Source organism: Panthera leo, chromosome D3 (genome assembly GCF_018350215.1).
Source record: "Panthera leo isolate Ple1 chromosome D3, P.leo_Ple1_pat1.1, whole genome shotgun sequence".
Lineage (NCBI taxonomy): Eukaryota > Metazoa > Chordata > Mammalia > Carnivora > Felidae > Panthera > Panthera leo.
This window is the reverse complement of record NC_056690.1, coordinates 56,546,022-56,563,771: the sequence shown is the minus strand read 5'-3', so window position 1 is coordinate 56,563,771 and position 17,750 is coordinate 56,546,022. Positions and strand designations below refer to the sequence as shown.

Sequence of the window (17,750 nt, the reverse complement as noted above, 5' to 3'; positions counted from 1 at the left end):
TGTCATTAATTAGTTTTGTTTCTGTTAAGATACTATATTTAGTTCATTGTGATTACATGTGCCTTGGTTTTTTGTTAAGTGTAAATACTGCCAGTCTTCAATAAAATAAGCACGTTCCAGGTGATGTGTTTTCCCTAGCCTATTTCCCCAGTGTTCGTCATTACCTATGAGAGACTCCAGTAGAAATGATTAAGTACACAAAGGACGTGTCTGTAGATCTGTGTTTGTGAAAAATATTAATGGAGTCACATAAACTTATCTAGTTAGGGACCTGAACAGTCATCACAGAGGACTGGCATTATGGAATTTAAAATATTCGTTGCGGGACACCTGGCTGGCTCAGTCAGAGGAACATGTGACTCCTGATCTCAGGTTGGGGAGCCTGAGACCCATACTGGGTATAGAGATTACTTAAGTAAATAAAAATTAAAAAAAAAAATTGAAGTACGTATTGCCTTTCTTGAAAAGAAATGAGCAATTCTATGGTTTCCTGAGAACATCTCACATGTATGCATAGTTGCTTCAAATAGAGTAAAAACAATCTTCGCATACTCCTATGATGAGATCATGAAGAAAAACTCTTTTTCTTAGAGACAACAACATGCTTCACGTATTTAAGGGCTGTACCTAATAAAACACACATTATCTTATCTACTGGTCACCCTATCTGACTCAAGAGGGAGGACTTCTGAGGTCTCTCCCAAACTGTGACCATTTTAAGTCATCCAGGCAGCACCCACCCAACTCCCAAAGAACCTGCAGGAAGGTCTCTCTCCACAAACTCATGACCCACCCCCACCCCTTCTTTGTATACCCAAAGCTCTTCCAAAGCAGCACTTACCACAGTGTTGTCTCTAATCTTTTGCAAGGACAGTGCCCTGCTGTACTGAGCTCCTAGAAGACCATGACTATGTCTTATATACCTGGGTTCCCAGGGCCCAGCCCAAGGAAAGGCTCAAAACATGTGTGCCAAATAAAACTCAACTGATTATCAGAACCAAATACTCCTTAGTATGAGCTAGATGAAGATGCGGCTGACTGCTTTCAAAGATGTATCTTCCATATACATAAAAAACAAAATTTATAGGGGCAGTTTGATCAATGAAGGTAAAATGCATACATACCCCAACAAACACCCCAACAAAAACACAAAAGCACCAACTCATATTTACTTTCAGTATCAAAGTATCAAGATATATGTAAACAAATTTACAAGGGGGAAAAAAAACTAGAGTATTTCATATTCTGCTCAAAAAACAAACTCCCTTTCATCCTAGGCATTAGTTGGGATACTGCAGTGATAGAACCTGAGGCTGGACCACCCCTACCATTACCCAACTTATTTTTTGCCCCCTTACTCTTTTAATTAGTCAGTAGGCGGAGATATAAAGTAAATGGATTTTAAAATTAAATGAAGTCAAATAGAACTGGAGAAAGAAACTGTCACCAAAGAAAACCCCAAACAAACAAAAAAAACCCTACCTCTCTACATAATACAGCACCAATATGAACAATATTCCATTATAATACAATTACATCTATAATAGTAACACAATCCAGGATGACTTAAATTTCTTACAGCAAATAATAGTCTGATGTTATAAAGCTAAGTAAGCTCTTGAGCTATCAGACACTGATGAAATATCCTTACTTGGTTTCAGTTCAAGAGAGCCAACAAGAGAAGGTCTACTAAATTTAGACTCTGAGCTGATTTCATCACTAACCTGTCCTCCTGAAAGAGGTCTCTGAGGACAAAAAAAGAAGGCACAGGGGACACCACAATAGAATGGGCTTAACCTATTTAACAGGCACAGACTGCAGCCGAAAATGGTCACAAAGAATATTCTGCTAAGGTTCACAGCACCTGTACAGGCCCTGGGGCATGGCAGACAGCCACACCTTTGTGAATCCCAGAGTGTTTCTGTTGAAGCCTCGCTCCTTCCAGAGAGCCATCAAGGACCCAGAATTGTGAATGTGACTACAGTGACTGCAATATGACCAGCTGAATCCACAAGTTTTCCCAGAAGAGAAAAAATACCAGAAACTTGATCCAAGACAGGGCTTGAAACAATTTGGAGAAGCACAAACTGAAACTTCAGTCAAATACTGGTCATTTCTCTTTCTTTTTAAGCTGGTGGAAAAAAACACCTAAATTTTCCATCGGAAAAAAAAAAATAGTTTAATTCAAATTACACTTTACTAAAATGCTCAGGAAGATCAATGAACTGTTAACCAGTATAGTAACACTACAGGCAGTGTCCACCTGACTGGGGTTTGTAGCTCTGAATCTGCAAGTCAGTGGCTTGCTTGTCCTAGGAAGTGGGTGAGGAGGAGGAAGGGAAGGTTGCACAGAGAGAAAAGGGCAGTCTGCACTAGGCTTTGGAGGTATGGGAGAGCCACTGGTCAAGTGCTTGCTGGTCAAGCACAGGCAGTGACTCAGCAGTGGACCCAATGACTTTGCTGCTTTAGGTCCCAGTTCATAGGAGACGATGGCAACACAGAAAAATGGATGTCAAAGGAGTGTTTCAAAGGAGATTTGGTGTATTGGAACAGGGGAAGAGGGGTGGAGAGGAAAAGGTACATTTCTTCCACCCCCATCAAACTCCTCTAGCCATTTTTTCCCATTCCTCCCCTCCATATAGTCTACCACCTTTCCTGTCACCTCAAGTTGTTAAAGTTGTTTTTAGGGATTTTTAGCACCATGCTGTCCATCCTCCCTCTGTAGTACCTTATAAAATATTCAGTTCACTGGTTTGAGCTGTGTACGAAAGTAAACACAAGTTATCTCAACCCCACTAAAAGCATTAGGAATTTTACAAAGTATACAACAAAGTGTTCTGAAGCTGAATTAACCTAGTACTTCATGTGGTTCAAACTCGTATTCAACTATGGGGAAAGCCACATATGTTGTTCATCTTTAAAACAGATTTAGGTGAGCAGTATAGTGTCCTGTTATTATAGGTAGTATTCATATCCACTGATATACTGCTCTCCATTTTATACAGCCTAATCTTTTACTTGAGACATAAAGGTTGCTTTTCACAAGAAGCGAATGCCAACTAAATACGCACATGATTTGTATGACCCAGATTTACTGTTCAAATTTTTTTTAATGTTTATTTTTGAGAGAGAGAGAGAGAAACACATGCGCTCATGAGTGGGGAGGGGCAGAGAGAGAGAGAGAGAGAGAGAGAGAGAATATCAGAAGCAGGCTCCAGGCTCCGAGCTGTCAGCACAGAGCCCGAAGAACCCTGAGATCATGAAATGAAGTCGGATGCTCAACCAACTGACCCACCTAGGTGCCTTCCCAGATTTACTGTTCAGAGCAAACTTTCATAAGGTGACATCGCTGGGATAAAATAACAGGAGATAAGAGTGAGTCACTTCCATTGTTTTGCAACTTACCACAATCTATTTCCAAGTATTAGACCTTCTCACAACACCTCTCCTTTAAAGAACTTTTAAAATGCTTATATAAGAAACAAAAGCTATATGAAGGCAGAAAATTCTGAAGAAAAAGGAACACAAACATGAAGAAGCCGTATGTTACTTTTCTATGAGCTAAAAAAAAGCTGTCATTTGTTTTAATATTAGCTGGATGGATATCTTTTAGCTGGAAATAAAAAAAGAAATAGAAAACAATGCAAATGGGGAAAAAAATGCCAAAGGAGGACTGCCAGAATTAGAGCATAAGTCTTTGGTAAAATGAAATAATTTTATTGAATAAGAAAAAAAAAATCAGTTTAAATACATGAAATTATTTTTTTTTAATGTTTATTTTTGAGAGAGAGAGATAGAGAGAGACAGAACTCAAGCAGGGGAGGGGCAGAGAGAGAGAGAGGGAGACACAGAATCTGAAGCAGGCTCCAGGTTCTGAGCTGTCAGCACAGAGCCTGACGTGGGGCTCAAACCCACAAATAGCGAGATCATGACCTGAGCCGAAGTGGGCGCTTAAGTGGGCGCTTAAGTGAGCCACCCAGGCGCCCCATAAATACGTGAACTTAATTTATATTTTACCACAGCATACTAAAATACAATCACACATAGACAACTGAAGTAATCAAAATAAAAGTTGAAGAGAAAAATACCATCCAAGAATTTGATTACTTTTAATTATGATGAGGAGAAATCACTTAGATCACCAGTATTTGTTTGTTCTTGTCCTAATAGCACTGTCCTAGCTGTCTTCAATGTCTTCTAGAACAATGAAGGGTATAAATAAATAAATAGAAAGACAGCATCTTCCTGCTAGATGCCACTGCTGAAGAATCAGAGACTAAATTATGAATGAGGAAACCGTGCCTGATAGATTTTGGATATTTTAACTTCATTTTTAGTGGTTTGGGGTTTCTCTAAAATGCACTGCAAGCCCTTGGCTACAGCACAGAAGTACTTGGGGTGCTTGTTAAAATGCAGATTTTAGGCTTCACATCTGGAGATCCTGGTTTGCCAGGTCAAGGGTCCTAAGAATCTGCATTTTTAAGCAGCCCCACAGGAGATACATGCGTATGGTCCACAGTTTGAGGCAACTACTGCCTAAAATAAGAGACCTCTTCTGTACCCTACGGATTAACATGATTTAAGCAAACACAACAAAACAAACAAACAAACACACACGTGACCCTCTGTAGTACAGAGATCATAGTAAAACCTGTTTCAGAGCAGAAAGGAACCTTTAAATCTACTTTATTCTTCTGAACAAATCATCAGCCTTGTAACCTTAGGTAGCCAGGGAGTCCTCTTAATGACAATTATCTGTTCGGTAGGGAGCCAAATGGTTTCCACAGGTGTGCCATCAACCCACGCTTGATAGCAATGTAGCTACAAATGGTTGCAAAATGCATACCAGTGCTTGAAGATAACTGTAGAAGAATCTTTCCAAAAGTCTGCTTAAAATTTTGTTGAATTCGCCTTACTACAAATCTGAAAGATCTGCAGAGAAACTACATATATTACTCAAACATCTATTGCATCTATTACGACTCTATCTAATAATCCTAAATGGCCCCTCATTGCATTTGCTAGCAAAACCTCTTCGTGGTCATCAGAGAGAAAGCTGTTAGGGGGCTCCTTTACTACCTAACTCCTTCCTTCTGGCCTCTTTTCTATATAACCAACCCCGTTCCCCTTATCCACATGTGCATACACCCACTTTGAGAGTAAGACACATTCCTGTCTTTGCCCCTAGCAGTTGCAAACTGATTTTCATTCCCCCTAAAAGGAGCATTTCTGAGGCAACAGTTATGTGCCAGGTGCTGTGGAGAAACGAACTCCAAGCAATTACGAGGCTGAAGGGATCTGGGTTAGTAACAAGGGAACGAACCGCTAACGACAGTTTTTCCCCAGCAAGTCAAAACTAAAACACCGGAGTGCTCCAGAATGCACAGCAAGAAGAGTGCCATCAAATCTGAGTGGAGATCTGCAGCTGAGTTAGATGCAACAGGGGTTGTTTCTGACTGTGGCTGTGGGAGTCATTTCAACAGGCCAACAATATATACCTCGCACGTTCTCACAGTCCAAGCCAGCTTTTCTTAGCTTGTGCTCAAGGGCAAAGAACTGGCTGGTGAGCATCCATTATCGACCTCACAAATCATAGGACTTGTTTGAGGCCTGGGCACAGAGAGGGGGAGTGAGGTAATGCGTAGGTTCCAGCCAACCTCACTGTCCTCCTCGGGGGACAAATGATCACGGGAGAAGAGGTGTCAATAGTAGTGAAAGACTGTCCTCTGGTCTGTTCTCAAATCTTGACCTGGAGAAAGGAGAATATATTCCCTGGGAGGCGTTGGACTCAGGCTTATCTGAGGGTGACCACTGGGGGCTTTCCAAATTCTGGCTACACTTCATGAAATCCTTTTACACATGACCCCCTAGGAAAGACAGGAGAAGGTCTTTCTGTTGCACAGACAGCACTACGGCAGCTAAACCTGCTAACTCCCTTCTATCTGTTATGCCTTGTGGAATTTCACATGAACACAGTTCAGGAATATTTTCTAACACCATTTTTATGTCAGAGCCAGGGAGGAAATCTCTTACCCGTAAGTTCACAAGTAGAATACACTTCCTATTTCCAAAGGAAGACTATTTCTTTGATAAACATTCCAAGAATGAATTACTTTATCAGTGGCACGTTTTTGTAACATGCTCCTGCTTTATCATCGATGTTAAATCTTAATTACTTTTTTCTTAAACTCAACATGTACTCCCCACAGACCTACTTTATACCAAGCATGGTGCCACCTTAGGCATCTGACAAAGAATAAAACACAGTCCTGTCCTCAAGGACTCCTGGTTCCTTCAGAGGAGTGGGAGCTGGACCTTCTGGCACAGTGTGGTCAAGTGTTACTCTGGAAGAGTGGGCACCGTGTTTTGGGGCAATCTGGGAAACCCTTCCGAGGGACAACAACTGAGTTGGATTTTAAAGTGTCAATGAGATTTTAACATGAATGAAAAGAAGAAGAAAGACTTTCTCAGCAAAAGAAGCATGAAAACAAGTTATGGGATGCAAAAGGCCATCTGTAGGGAACAAAGAGTATTTTGTGGGACTGAGGCACTGGGGGAGGGGGAGCAGGCAGGATGGGGGGCACGTAGATGTAGAAACTGAGGAGACAGGATGCAGCAAGAACAGAAAGGACTTTATCAGCCATGCAAAAGAATGAATTTTATCCTATAGGAAGGACAACATGGTGTCCAGAAGGTTTTTAAAGAAGGGGTTAGAAGACCCAACTTGTGTTTTAGGAACGCAAGAGTGGTGGCTGATGGGATGAGAGATAAGAGCCTATAAATCCAATTACAAGGCATTACAGAAACCGTTCATAATATGTATTGGGACGCCTCTATGCTCTTAGATGCCCGTTATCATTCCCCCTTCCGACAGACACACATTTTTTAGTTGTATCTGAGTTTTGTCCCTTTAATTATGTATCAATACTGATAATTCTTTTTTCCCCACCCAAGATGTATCATCTGTGGTTCATACACTAATATTCCAGATGATAGCAGTAAACATTTAGGTAAATACAGGCTTAATAAAATAATCTCTTACCTGAACAAAGCTGTTCCACTTTTGTGTAGTTTAAAGATACTATGTCATTAACCCATGCGATGATGTCATGTCTGCTCATAGTCTCTTGGGTTATCGAGGTAGAATACACATTGACCGCCATTCCCCAACTAGAAAAAGACAAACAAGGAAAAAATTAACTCCGGAACATAAAAGATACCCATTTCAAGGTCAGGAACCCTGGTCCAGACTCTAAAATGTCTGTTTTGGCTGAGTCTTTTCTCTTCTTTCTCTCTCTTCTACATATTTGTTATGATACCATTAAATTTCATGTGTTGTCCACGCAGTATTATCCCACACCTCCCCCCCCCGCCCCCGGGACTCCCATGTTTTTTAGGTTCTGAGATACCGATTTTTCTGATGTAATTTAAAGTCTCATTTTCATCCTTAAGTCTATGTGTGGTATTAAAAAGGTCCCTAACCGTGTGCACTACAGTCCCCTTTACCTTGTACACAACTTCACTGTACTTTCATTACAAGCACCTGCAAACAGTGCCTCCTCCTGCACTCCTCTTTGGCGATGTAAATGGGAGCTCCACTGTATCCAGTTGGTCAGGCTAAAAACACAACACCCATTCTTGCCTCCTCCGTCTCCCTCACCACCACATCCAATCCACCAGCAAATTCTACTGGCTCTACCTTCCAAGTATTTTCAAACTTCGGTCAATGCTCACCTGATGTTTGGCAATAGTCTTTTCACTGGCCTCCCAACTTGCACCCTTGCCCCCTCACCACGTGTTCTCAACACAGCAGCCAGAGCTATCCTACTGGCAAAAATCAGATGCTTTCTCTTAATTTAAAACCTTCCAGGCGCTCCTGGGTGGCTCAGTCAATTGAGCGTCCAACACTTGATTTTTGGCCCAGGTCACGATCCCAGGGTCATGGGACTGAGTCCTGCATCAGGCTCCTTGCTGAGCGTGGAGCCTGCTAAAGATTTTCTCTCTCCCTCTCTCTGTCCTCTCTCAAAAAAATAAATAAATAAAAAATCCTCCACTGGTTGCTCATCTCAGAGCACAATCTGAAGTTCTTACCAAGCTTTACAAGGCTTTCTACATTCTGCTCCCAGTCACTGTCCCTCACTCCACTCCATCCAGGCCAGCCTTGTGACTCTCTGGCTTGGACTCTCCTCACTTCCTCCTCAAGGCTTTTGCATTTGCTGTGGCTGCAGCCAGGACCATTCCCCAGTTTTGAGGTGCACTCTCCCTCATTTCTTTGAAGCTCCCCTCAATGCCACTTCATTAAGGGGCGTCATCATTATCTCCTATTCTTTTTCTCTATTCGCAGACACAGGACAGAAGCTCCATGGGGACAGGGATTTTGTCCATTTTATTCTTTGTATACCCCTGGTGCCTAGTCCAGTTCAGACAGAGTAGGCTTTCGATAAAATTGCTGAATGCAGGCATGTGCTCCCCGACTCCCCCCATCCCATGTAAGATAAGCAGGGCAGTAGGTTAGCTACAAACTTACTTTTTTAAATCAGCTTTAGAGAAAACCGACTTCAGAAACAGGCTTCATATAGGTTTCATTAGAAAAAAATTCTCACCTAGCATTCTCTCTCTCTCAAAGCTTTGGACAAAGCCTTTACAAAAAGTATAAAAACATTTGAATAATTTGAAAGACATGTACTGCCTAACTGCATAGATCTCCCCTTTATGAAACTGGGAAAGAAGACTAATGTTAATATATTTCTCTGACCATTTCATGATACCGATTTCCCCAACTTTTCATCAGAGTGGCATATACAGAAAAGGTTTTGTTCAAAATATTTTGTTATCTATAGTTTTGTGTCATTGGTTTTTACAGCTGTTCACAACAAAATTCAATTGAAGTAGAGACTTTTCCCATATACCCACCCTCTGTCCCCCCACACACACAGCCTCCCCTACTATCAACATCCCACACCAGCTGGTACATTTATTACAATCAACGAACCTACACTGATACATCATTATCACCTAAAGTCCATAGTTTACATTAGGGTTCACTCTTGGTGTCCTATATTTTATGGGTTTTCACACATATATGACGTGTAACCACTATTGTAGTGTTGCACGGAGTAGTTTAAGGAAACACAACACCCATCTAAAAATCCTCTGCTCCGCTGATTCATAACTTCCTCCCACCAATCCCTGACAGTCACTGATCTTTTTACTGTTTCCATGGTTTTCCCTTTCCCAGAATATCATACAGTTGGAATCATACAGCATGTAGCCTTTTCAGATTGGCTTCTTTCACTTAGTGATGTGCGTTTAAGGCTCCTTCACGTCTTTTCATGGCCTGACAGCTCATCTCTTTTGAGCTCTGTTACACTGTGTGAAGGCACCACTCACTCACTGAAGGTCATCTTGGTTGCTTTCAAATTTTGGCAATTATGAATAAAGCTGCTACAGACATCCATGTGCAGGCTTTTGTTTGGAAATAAGTTTTCAATTCATTTGGATAAATACCAAAAAGCCCTACTGATGGAATATATGATAAGAATGTTTACTTTGATAAGAAATTGCTAAAATGTCTTCCAAAGTGGCTGTGCCCATTTTGCATTCCCACCAGCCATCAATGAGAGTTCCTGTTGATCCACATTCCCACCAGCATTTGGTGCTGTCAGTGTTTAAAATTTTTTTTTTTTTTAACGTTTAGTTATTATTGAGACAGAGACATAGAGCGTGAGCAGGGGAGGGGTAGAGATGGGGGGAGACACAGAATCTGAAGCAGGCTCCAGGCTCTGTGCTGTCAGCACGATGTGGGGCTCGAACCCATGAACCGTGAGATCATGACCTGACACCAAGTGGGTCGCCTAACCAACTGAGCCACCCAGGCGCCCCTGTCAGTGTTTTAGATTTCGGCATTCTAACAGCTGTACTCTAGTAAAAGAATTTTAATGTTTAAACCTGGTTGAAACCTTGTGATTTTACTAGTTCTGTGCAACATATTAACACTTGACATAATTTTATGCAAAATGTGTGCATAAACTTTCATTTTGAAAAATTATATATATATAAATCCTATTTTGAAAGTTTTTGAACATATGAAAGTAGACAGAACAGAGTAACAAACCAGTTGTCTTCACTTCTTGGCTTCAACAATTACTAATATTGGCCAATCCTACTCCATTTAAGCTACAGTCAATACTCTCCATCCCAAAGCCTACCCTCCATTCCCCAAGCCAGTCTATTTTGAAGTAAATACCAAGCTTATCATTTTGTGTACAAGTATTTCAGTATGTGTCTCTAAAAGATAAGGACATCTGAAAAAACTTCAAATAGCATTATCACATCTAAAAGTAAAAATAATTTCTTAATATCAAATACGCATCATCTTATAATTTCTTCTCCATTTCTAACATATACATGTAAACATATATGTAAATATAAACATATATACATATAAACATATACATATAAATTAAAAAAATATACATATATACATAGTTGAAGGAAGTGGGTTGTCTTGTACAGTTTCCACAATCTGGATTTTGCTCACTGCATGCCATTCTATAAATGGGTCATTTGATCTAGAGGCCAGATATGATTCAAGTTCTAATTGGGGGTTTGGAGGCAGGACTACTTACTTGCAGTGTTTGAACTTCCATCAGGAGGCACATAATGTCTGACTCCTTTTGGGATATTGTTAACCATTAATGACATTTGTTTAGAGACTTCAAAGTGATATTCTGTCACTCATTTTTGATTTACTACCTAGCATAATTCTACAAAGAGAAATTTCCCCTCTGAGGTACTGGTCATATTAACAAATGATTCGCTTTATTGACCATTTTTTTCAAAACAACGAGGTAGTTCTCTAATAGTCTCCCAACATGACTAATGAGGTTTTTAATTCTGAAGTATAATTAGGAACTCCTAGCAAGTAGGTTTCAATCCACGTTTCAACCCACCACAGTCTATGTCTTTACTGATGTGTAAGCTTGTAAGAACTTATTCAAGCTGGTTTCTGAGTTCTGCTGACAAAGTCCTGGGAGTCTCTGATAACTTCTTTGCTTTCTGGGATGGCAAAATGTTCCAGGCCCAACTTGGACATTTCTCACCTTAGGCCTAAAACCAGGAATTTCTCCAAGCGTTCCTTCTTTCTTTAGTCACAAAAGGTAGAGATAAATATTTTTAAGCACGGCGATATATGACAGAAAAATCTCGTTTTACACAAAAATTTTTGAATTTATAAAAGGCTTCTATTTGGAGTGCTTATTAAGCCTACAGCAATAAAGATCTGCTTTCTACTTGCAGTGCGAAAGATTTTATTTTTAAATAAAAATATTCATCCATCCCCAGAAGCACTCTTATCTCTAAAATTCTCTTCCCCTGAAGACCTAAAACAAAAAACAAAACCTCACGATACTGGCATTTCAGATAATGTGACCATTGTTACTACTTTTATACAACATATGAAAGGTTTTTGAGTTTCTGGTTAATAACGTGTGTTGTTTTAGTCTATCATTTATTACACAAAACCATTTGCTTTTAATACCTAGTCAACTTTGTATGACTATGTAAATTATGTAAAATCTCAGTAGAGATAATTCAAAATTTAGAACATTTTGAACTGCTTAATTTTCTTTTACAGGTATAACTTTTGGCAGTTGATGTATGTTTCTGATGGCTTCTTCTTTAGGCAGTACTGCAAAGCTTTTGCTTTACCATGCAATGTATTGTTGCAGGATGAGGCATCGGGGTCCAGAATTGTGCTAGGTGACATCTAGCCAAATTGGGACAATATTTTTGGTCCAGATGATTTAAAAACAACCAACCACAAAGCAGGAGCAATACTGTCAGGTCTGTGTTTTAGACAGATAATCTATATACAAGTGAGTAGAGATGTTCTGTGGTTTCCTAACAGAAATGTGCAACAAAGGAACAGGTAGCCATGAGAAGAGGGAAGCAGGTCATTCATTTGCTACAAGTGCTGTCAATGAATCACATCTCCTCTGGGTGTTTCTTGATAACATTCACCTAAGGGGAACAATCTTTCATATCTAAATAAACAATCTTTCATATCTATAAAAGCAAGTAAAATTGGGAAGACCAGACAAACAATGAAATAGCACCTGATTTTTGCTTCAGAAAAACTGTTAATCAGTTACTAGACTCACCACTCTAGCCTCTGCCACATCCCCTCTCTAACCAACACAGCTGCAGTCCCCAGAATCAACTCACCCCACCCCGAACAGTGACAGTAAGAGCAACCGGCACTAGGGGACCTGTGGGAAAAGCAGAATGGAGGGCAGACCAAGAGTGAGGGTGAGGGAAGGAAGGTTAAGTTTCCCTTCTTTCCTTCCTTCCTTTTTTTTTTTTTTTTTTAAAGTAAGCTCTACACCCAGTGTGGGGCTTGAACTCATGATCCCAAGATCAACTGTCACATGCTCTACCGACTCAGAAAGCCAGAAGCTTCTATTAGGTTTTCTAAAATAAAACAACGACAATGCATCAAATAAATAGATTTCCATACCTACTTCAAACTAATAGCCATGGAACCATACAGATAATTTCTATTTACAATCCATGCTGAGTAGAATATTTTTATCTACCTTCCTCCAAATGTCACCAAGATACTCACAATTCATTTCACTTTGTGGTTGTCTTTTGCTCCCTTTATTAGTTCTCATCTCAAGGTGCAAAGCCTTCTGATTTTTGAGGCAGAGTGCTGGGTCCAGGCCCCCTCTCCGCAGAAGGGCTGGTGCTCTTCCTAAACCCTAGGAAGTGAGGTGGCTCCAAAATGCAAAAAGAATTCCATTCCTGCTTTGCCATCCATGCTTTGCTCTTCCCAATTCCTTCAGCTCCCACTTTTCCTATAGGCGCAACTTCAACATATTCAAGCCTAATTTATTCAGATGACCACACAGTTCACGGAAGGAAACTGATCTTCCAAGTATTAAACTCAGGGCTGGTGAGAGTGTATTTACTGGTCTTAGCTTTTCTGTGGACACATTCTAAAATCCTAAGATTTCATTATAATTTTTTCACTGTCAATCTAGATTACAATACACAAGTACCAGCTCCTGATTATTCAGAAATGTTTGGATAACACGAGGAATTTTTCTATTATTTTTAAATGATTTTATGCTCCCATTTTGATCCTTGAAAGAATCCTATGAGGAAAGCAGGGCAGGAATTATAGTCTTCCCTGACAAATGTGGATACCCAGTCTTTCTGAAGGTAGGAGTTAAAATAATTCATACAAAACACTGATGAATGAAATTGAAAAAGATCCCGACAAATGGAGAGATATTCTTGGACTGGAAGAATATTGTTAAGATGCCCATACTACCCAAAGCAATCTACAGGTTCAATGCAATTCCAATGGCATTTTTTACAGAACTAGAACATAAAAAATTGTATGGATGCACACAAGACCCCAAATAGCCAAAGCAATCTTGAGAAAGAGGAATAAAGCCCGAGGTCTCATGCCCCCTGGTTTCAAACTATATCGCAAAGCTGTATTAATCCAAACAGAATAGTAATGGTATAAAAACAGACACATACGGGCCCCTGTGTGGCTCAGTTGGTTGGGCGTTCGACTTTGGCTCAGGTCCTGATCTCACAGGTTGTGAGTTTGAGCCCCACAGTGGGCTCGCTGCTATCAGCACAGAGCCCACTTAGGATCGATCCTCTGCTCATGCTCTCTCAAAAATAAACATTAAACAAAATTTTTTAGGGGTCTGGGTGATTCAGTTGGTTAAGTGTCCGACTTTGGCCCAGGTCATGATCTCGTGGTTTGTGAGTTTGAGCCCCACCTCGGGCTCCATGCTGAGAGCTCGGAGCCTGGAGCCTGCTTTGGATTCTGTGTCTCCAACTCTCTGCCCCTGCCCCACTTGTGCTGTGTCTCTATCAAAAATAAATAAAGTGTAAAAAAAAAATTTTTTTTAATTTTTTAAAAAAAGACACATAAAGCAATGGAACAGAATAGGGAGCCCAGAAATAAACCTACACATATATGTATGATCAATTAATTTAAGACAAAAGAGGTAAGACTACACAACAGGGAAAGACCATCTCTTCTATGAATGGTGATGGGAAAACTGGACAGCTACTTGCAAATGAAACTGGACCACTACCTTACCCATATACAAAAATTAACTTACAATGGATTACAGAGTTGAATATGGGATGTGAAACCATAAAGCTCCTAGAAGAAAACAGGTGGTAAGCTTGTTGGTCTTAATGTTTTTTTTCAGATCTGACTCCAAAGACAAGGACCACAAAAGCAATGATAGCTGAGTGTAACTACATAAAACTAAAAAGCTTCTGCACAACAAAGCAAACCATCAACAAAATGAGAAGGCAATCTACTGAATGGGAGAAGACATTTGTAAATGAATTAAGCAATAAGGGGTTGATATCCAAAATATATCAAGAACTTCTACAACTAAGTAACAACAAACTAATCCAATTAAAAAATGGGCAGAGGAACTGAATAGACATTCCTTCTCCAAGGCATACAGATGACCAACAGGCACACGAAAAGGTACTCCACCTTTTTGATGATGCCCACCATAAATCGTCAGGGAAATGAAAATCAAAACCACAATAAGATATCACTGCACGCCGGGGCACCTGGGTGGCTCAGTCGGTTTAGCGTCGGACTTCAGCTCAGGTCACGATCTCGCAATTTGTGAGTTTCGGCCCCATGTCGGGCTCTGTGCCAACAGCTCAGAGCCCGGAGCCTGCTTTGGATTCTATGTCTCCCTCTCTCTGCCCTCCCCCATTCGTGCTCTGTCTCTCTCCCTCTCTCAAAAATAAACAAAAACATTAAAAACATTTTTTAAAAAGGTATCACTGCACACCTGTTAGAATGGCCAGCGTCATAAAGACAAGAAATAACAAGTGTTGATGAAGACGTGGAGAAAAGGGATCCACACACAGTGTTGGTGGGCATCAACTGGCGCAGCCACCATGGAAAATAGTATGGAGTTCCTCAAAAAATTAAAAATAGAACTATCATATGATCCAGCAATTCCACTTCTGGGTGGTTAGCCAAAGAATACAAAAACACTAATTTGAAAAGACACATGCACCCCTATGTTCACTGCAACATTACTTATAATAGCCCAGACATGGAACAATCTAAGTGTCCATGAATCTTAACGATGTGATGATACACACATACACGCACACACCAGAGCTACTCAGCCACAAAAAAGGAAATCTTGTCGTTTGTGACAACATGGATGGACTATGAGAGTTTCACACTAAGTCAGACAGAAAAGACAAACAATTTCACTTATAAGAATGATTGACAAATGATTTCACTTCTAAGAAAACAAAACCCAGACTCATAGAGTGAACACAGTGATAACTGCTACATGGGAAAGAGGGGGTGCCTGTGAAATGGGTCAAGGGGGTCAGGAGGTACAAATTTCCAGTTATAAGTCCTGGGGATGTAATATATGGCATGGGGAATACAGTTAATAATACTGTACTAATTCTGCACAGTGACAGATAATACCTAGACTTCCAACTGACCCAGCCAGGCACCCCTCAAAATACTAATTTTAAAGTTTACTAATTTCCAAAGACTCAGTCAAGAAATATAAATGGCTAAGAAAGGTAAGTAATACCAAATTCTACAAAATAAAGAGAATACACTGTGCAAGGTTTATTCTGTTTGGATCGTCAGCATGTCTTCTACACAGAAACAACAGTTTATTCTTCCATAACCTGCAATCTGGCCTCCGGGCCAGAAACACTTCTCTTTGTGCCATCCGTGCAGAAAAGGAAGCCCTCTACTTTGTGGCTTTCAGTCAGATTTTTAACCAGATCACTGTGTGTTTAAAACCTAGTAAGTACAGCACCACTGAAAGTAGACAGAAGACAATTCTGAAGCACGATGGTCTTTGGGACACCATATTTTGACTGGCATTTAAATTTTAAAATGAACTCGCATTCACTGTTCCTACTTAAAAATAAACCAATAACCACAATATATTAATACACGGTTTTCATGATATTTGGAGGGTCTTTCTGCAAAGCTGGCTATAAATCTATTTTGCAATCAGGAGAAAGAAAAACACAGAAAAACAGAAATCCCTGTGTACCTCCAGCACACAAAGTCACAGTTCTGACTTGCCCATGGAGAGTGCCTTCAGAAAAAGGACAGCCTCAGGCCGGGGCCAATGTGTTGATTTTGTCTCTGTATTCAACACGTGGTGGTGGGCAGGACACAAAGAAGTACAGCCAGTCTATGCTTTGCAGCCGTTATTCAGCCATATAAATTAGAAAGTGCATTTCTGCTTACTGAAACAAAAGGAATTTTATGGGACAGACTTGAGTTCGCCTACTGAGCAAAGCCTGGATAAAGACTTGGCAAGCCCCACACCATGGAAATCAAAGCATGAATTTTATCACCTTACCAGTTATGGGCCCTTAAACCCATTACAAAATATCCTACAATTTTGTTGTCCAAGAATAAATTTGGCAAGGTTTGTGAATTATTGCAGAGGAGCGTCTCTCTAAATTTTGACAAATACAGAAGATGTCCTCTAGCATCATGTGTGGCCCTTAAGTGAAATTATTTCTTCCATAATTCATTTTCTCTCTGGGCCCCAACCTAACCCTTACAAATAAATCACAGCCATACGTGGGGGGTGGGGGTGGGAGGCAGCGAGTTTCCTCATTTCCTCCCTTCACACATGGACCGATCACTCCCTTTTGAAGGAAATAGTGTTTCTTTGGGCAAGGCTCAGGATAAGCCAGGTGTCCCAGGATCCTGGCTCTGGTCCTGTTTTGGGTGTGCGGCTATAAGGAGAGGAGTCTGAGAAATTAATTTTGGAAAGGAAGCATGTGGAACTTATTTTGATTTTGATTTCTTCCCCCTACAACTAACGTCTGAGTCTGCCAGGCTTCCCAAGTTTAGACACGACCATCTGCAGAAGAACAGCCCTCTCTAAGTGGTTGACTACTGTAGTCTGCTGCTCTGGTAAGGAGGCTCCATTTGGCTTAGATTGAACCCAAACCCATTCTGAAGCAGAACCATTAAAGCACCTTCCTGACATAAGTTACCTTCTTCATGCCACTGCCTACAGGAGTCTGAATGCAACTGGAAACTTCACATGCGATATAAAAGGTTCTGAAAATTCAACCCACTCTATGCCAATACATTCCATTCACACATTTTATACTGACATCTGACAGCTATACCCATATTGGTGACCGTCTGTCTTCTCTCTCATAACAATCTTCTATTTGCAACACGCTCCCCCATCACTGGGAGAATATACCTCTACCAGTCTAGGCTAAACACATGCAGTGCACCCTTCACCCGGTTTCACATAAATGAAAACAAAGAGCAGCCTGGGAAAGAGATACAAAGAATAATGGGGGTTTTTCTTTCACCTGAGAAACTTACTTTAGTTTGAGCACATAAGGATTCCTGAAGCCCTTATAATAATCCATAACCCAAGTGGTTTCCTCAATGACATTTAAAGATTTCACTGCTTCACAGGAAGCCATGTCCCGCTGACCAGGTATTAATGTTCATTTCAAAGTGTCTCAGAAGTCGTTTGTACCATGTCTCCATACGTGCCAAGGTGGAAGAAGCACCAGGGAGCCATAAGAACACCTTTTGTTTACCAACCATTGGACTTACACGTGGTCCAGGTCAAGGCCTCACTTTTAGTTCTTGTCTCACATGATGGGTGGGTCTACTCTGCCTTCAGTTTTTAAGGTTTGTCAAGGTTGGCCTG

General features: G+C 40.5%; 1 protein-coding gene across 5 annotated transcripts in view; it reads right to left on the bottom strand.

Annotated features, from left to right (window-relative positions):
- MAPRE2 (microtubule associated protein RP/EB family member 2) overlaps positions 1–17,750 on the bottom strand; it is a 158,467-nt gene that overhangs the window by 60,398 nt on the left and 80,319 nt on the right. For all 5 annotated transcript variants that reach the window (XM_042909477.1, XM_042909474.1, XM_042909476.1 and 2 more), the window contains one exon: positions 7,043–7,170. In XM_042909477.1, coding sequence (XP_042765411.1) covers positions 7,043–7,163 — 121 coding nt within the window. In that variant the 5' untranslated portion in view covers positions 7,164–7,170. The remainder of the gene's footprint in view (positions 1–7,042; positions 7,171–17,750) is intronic.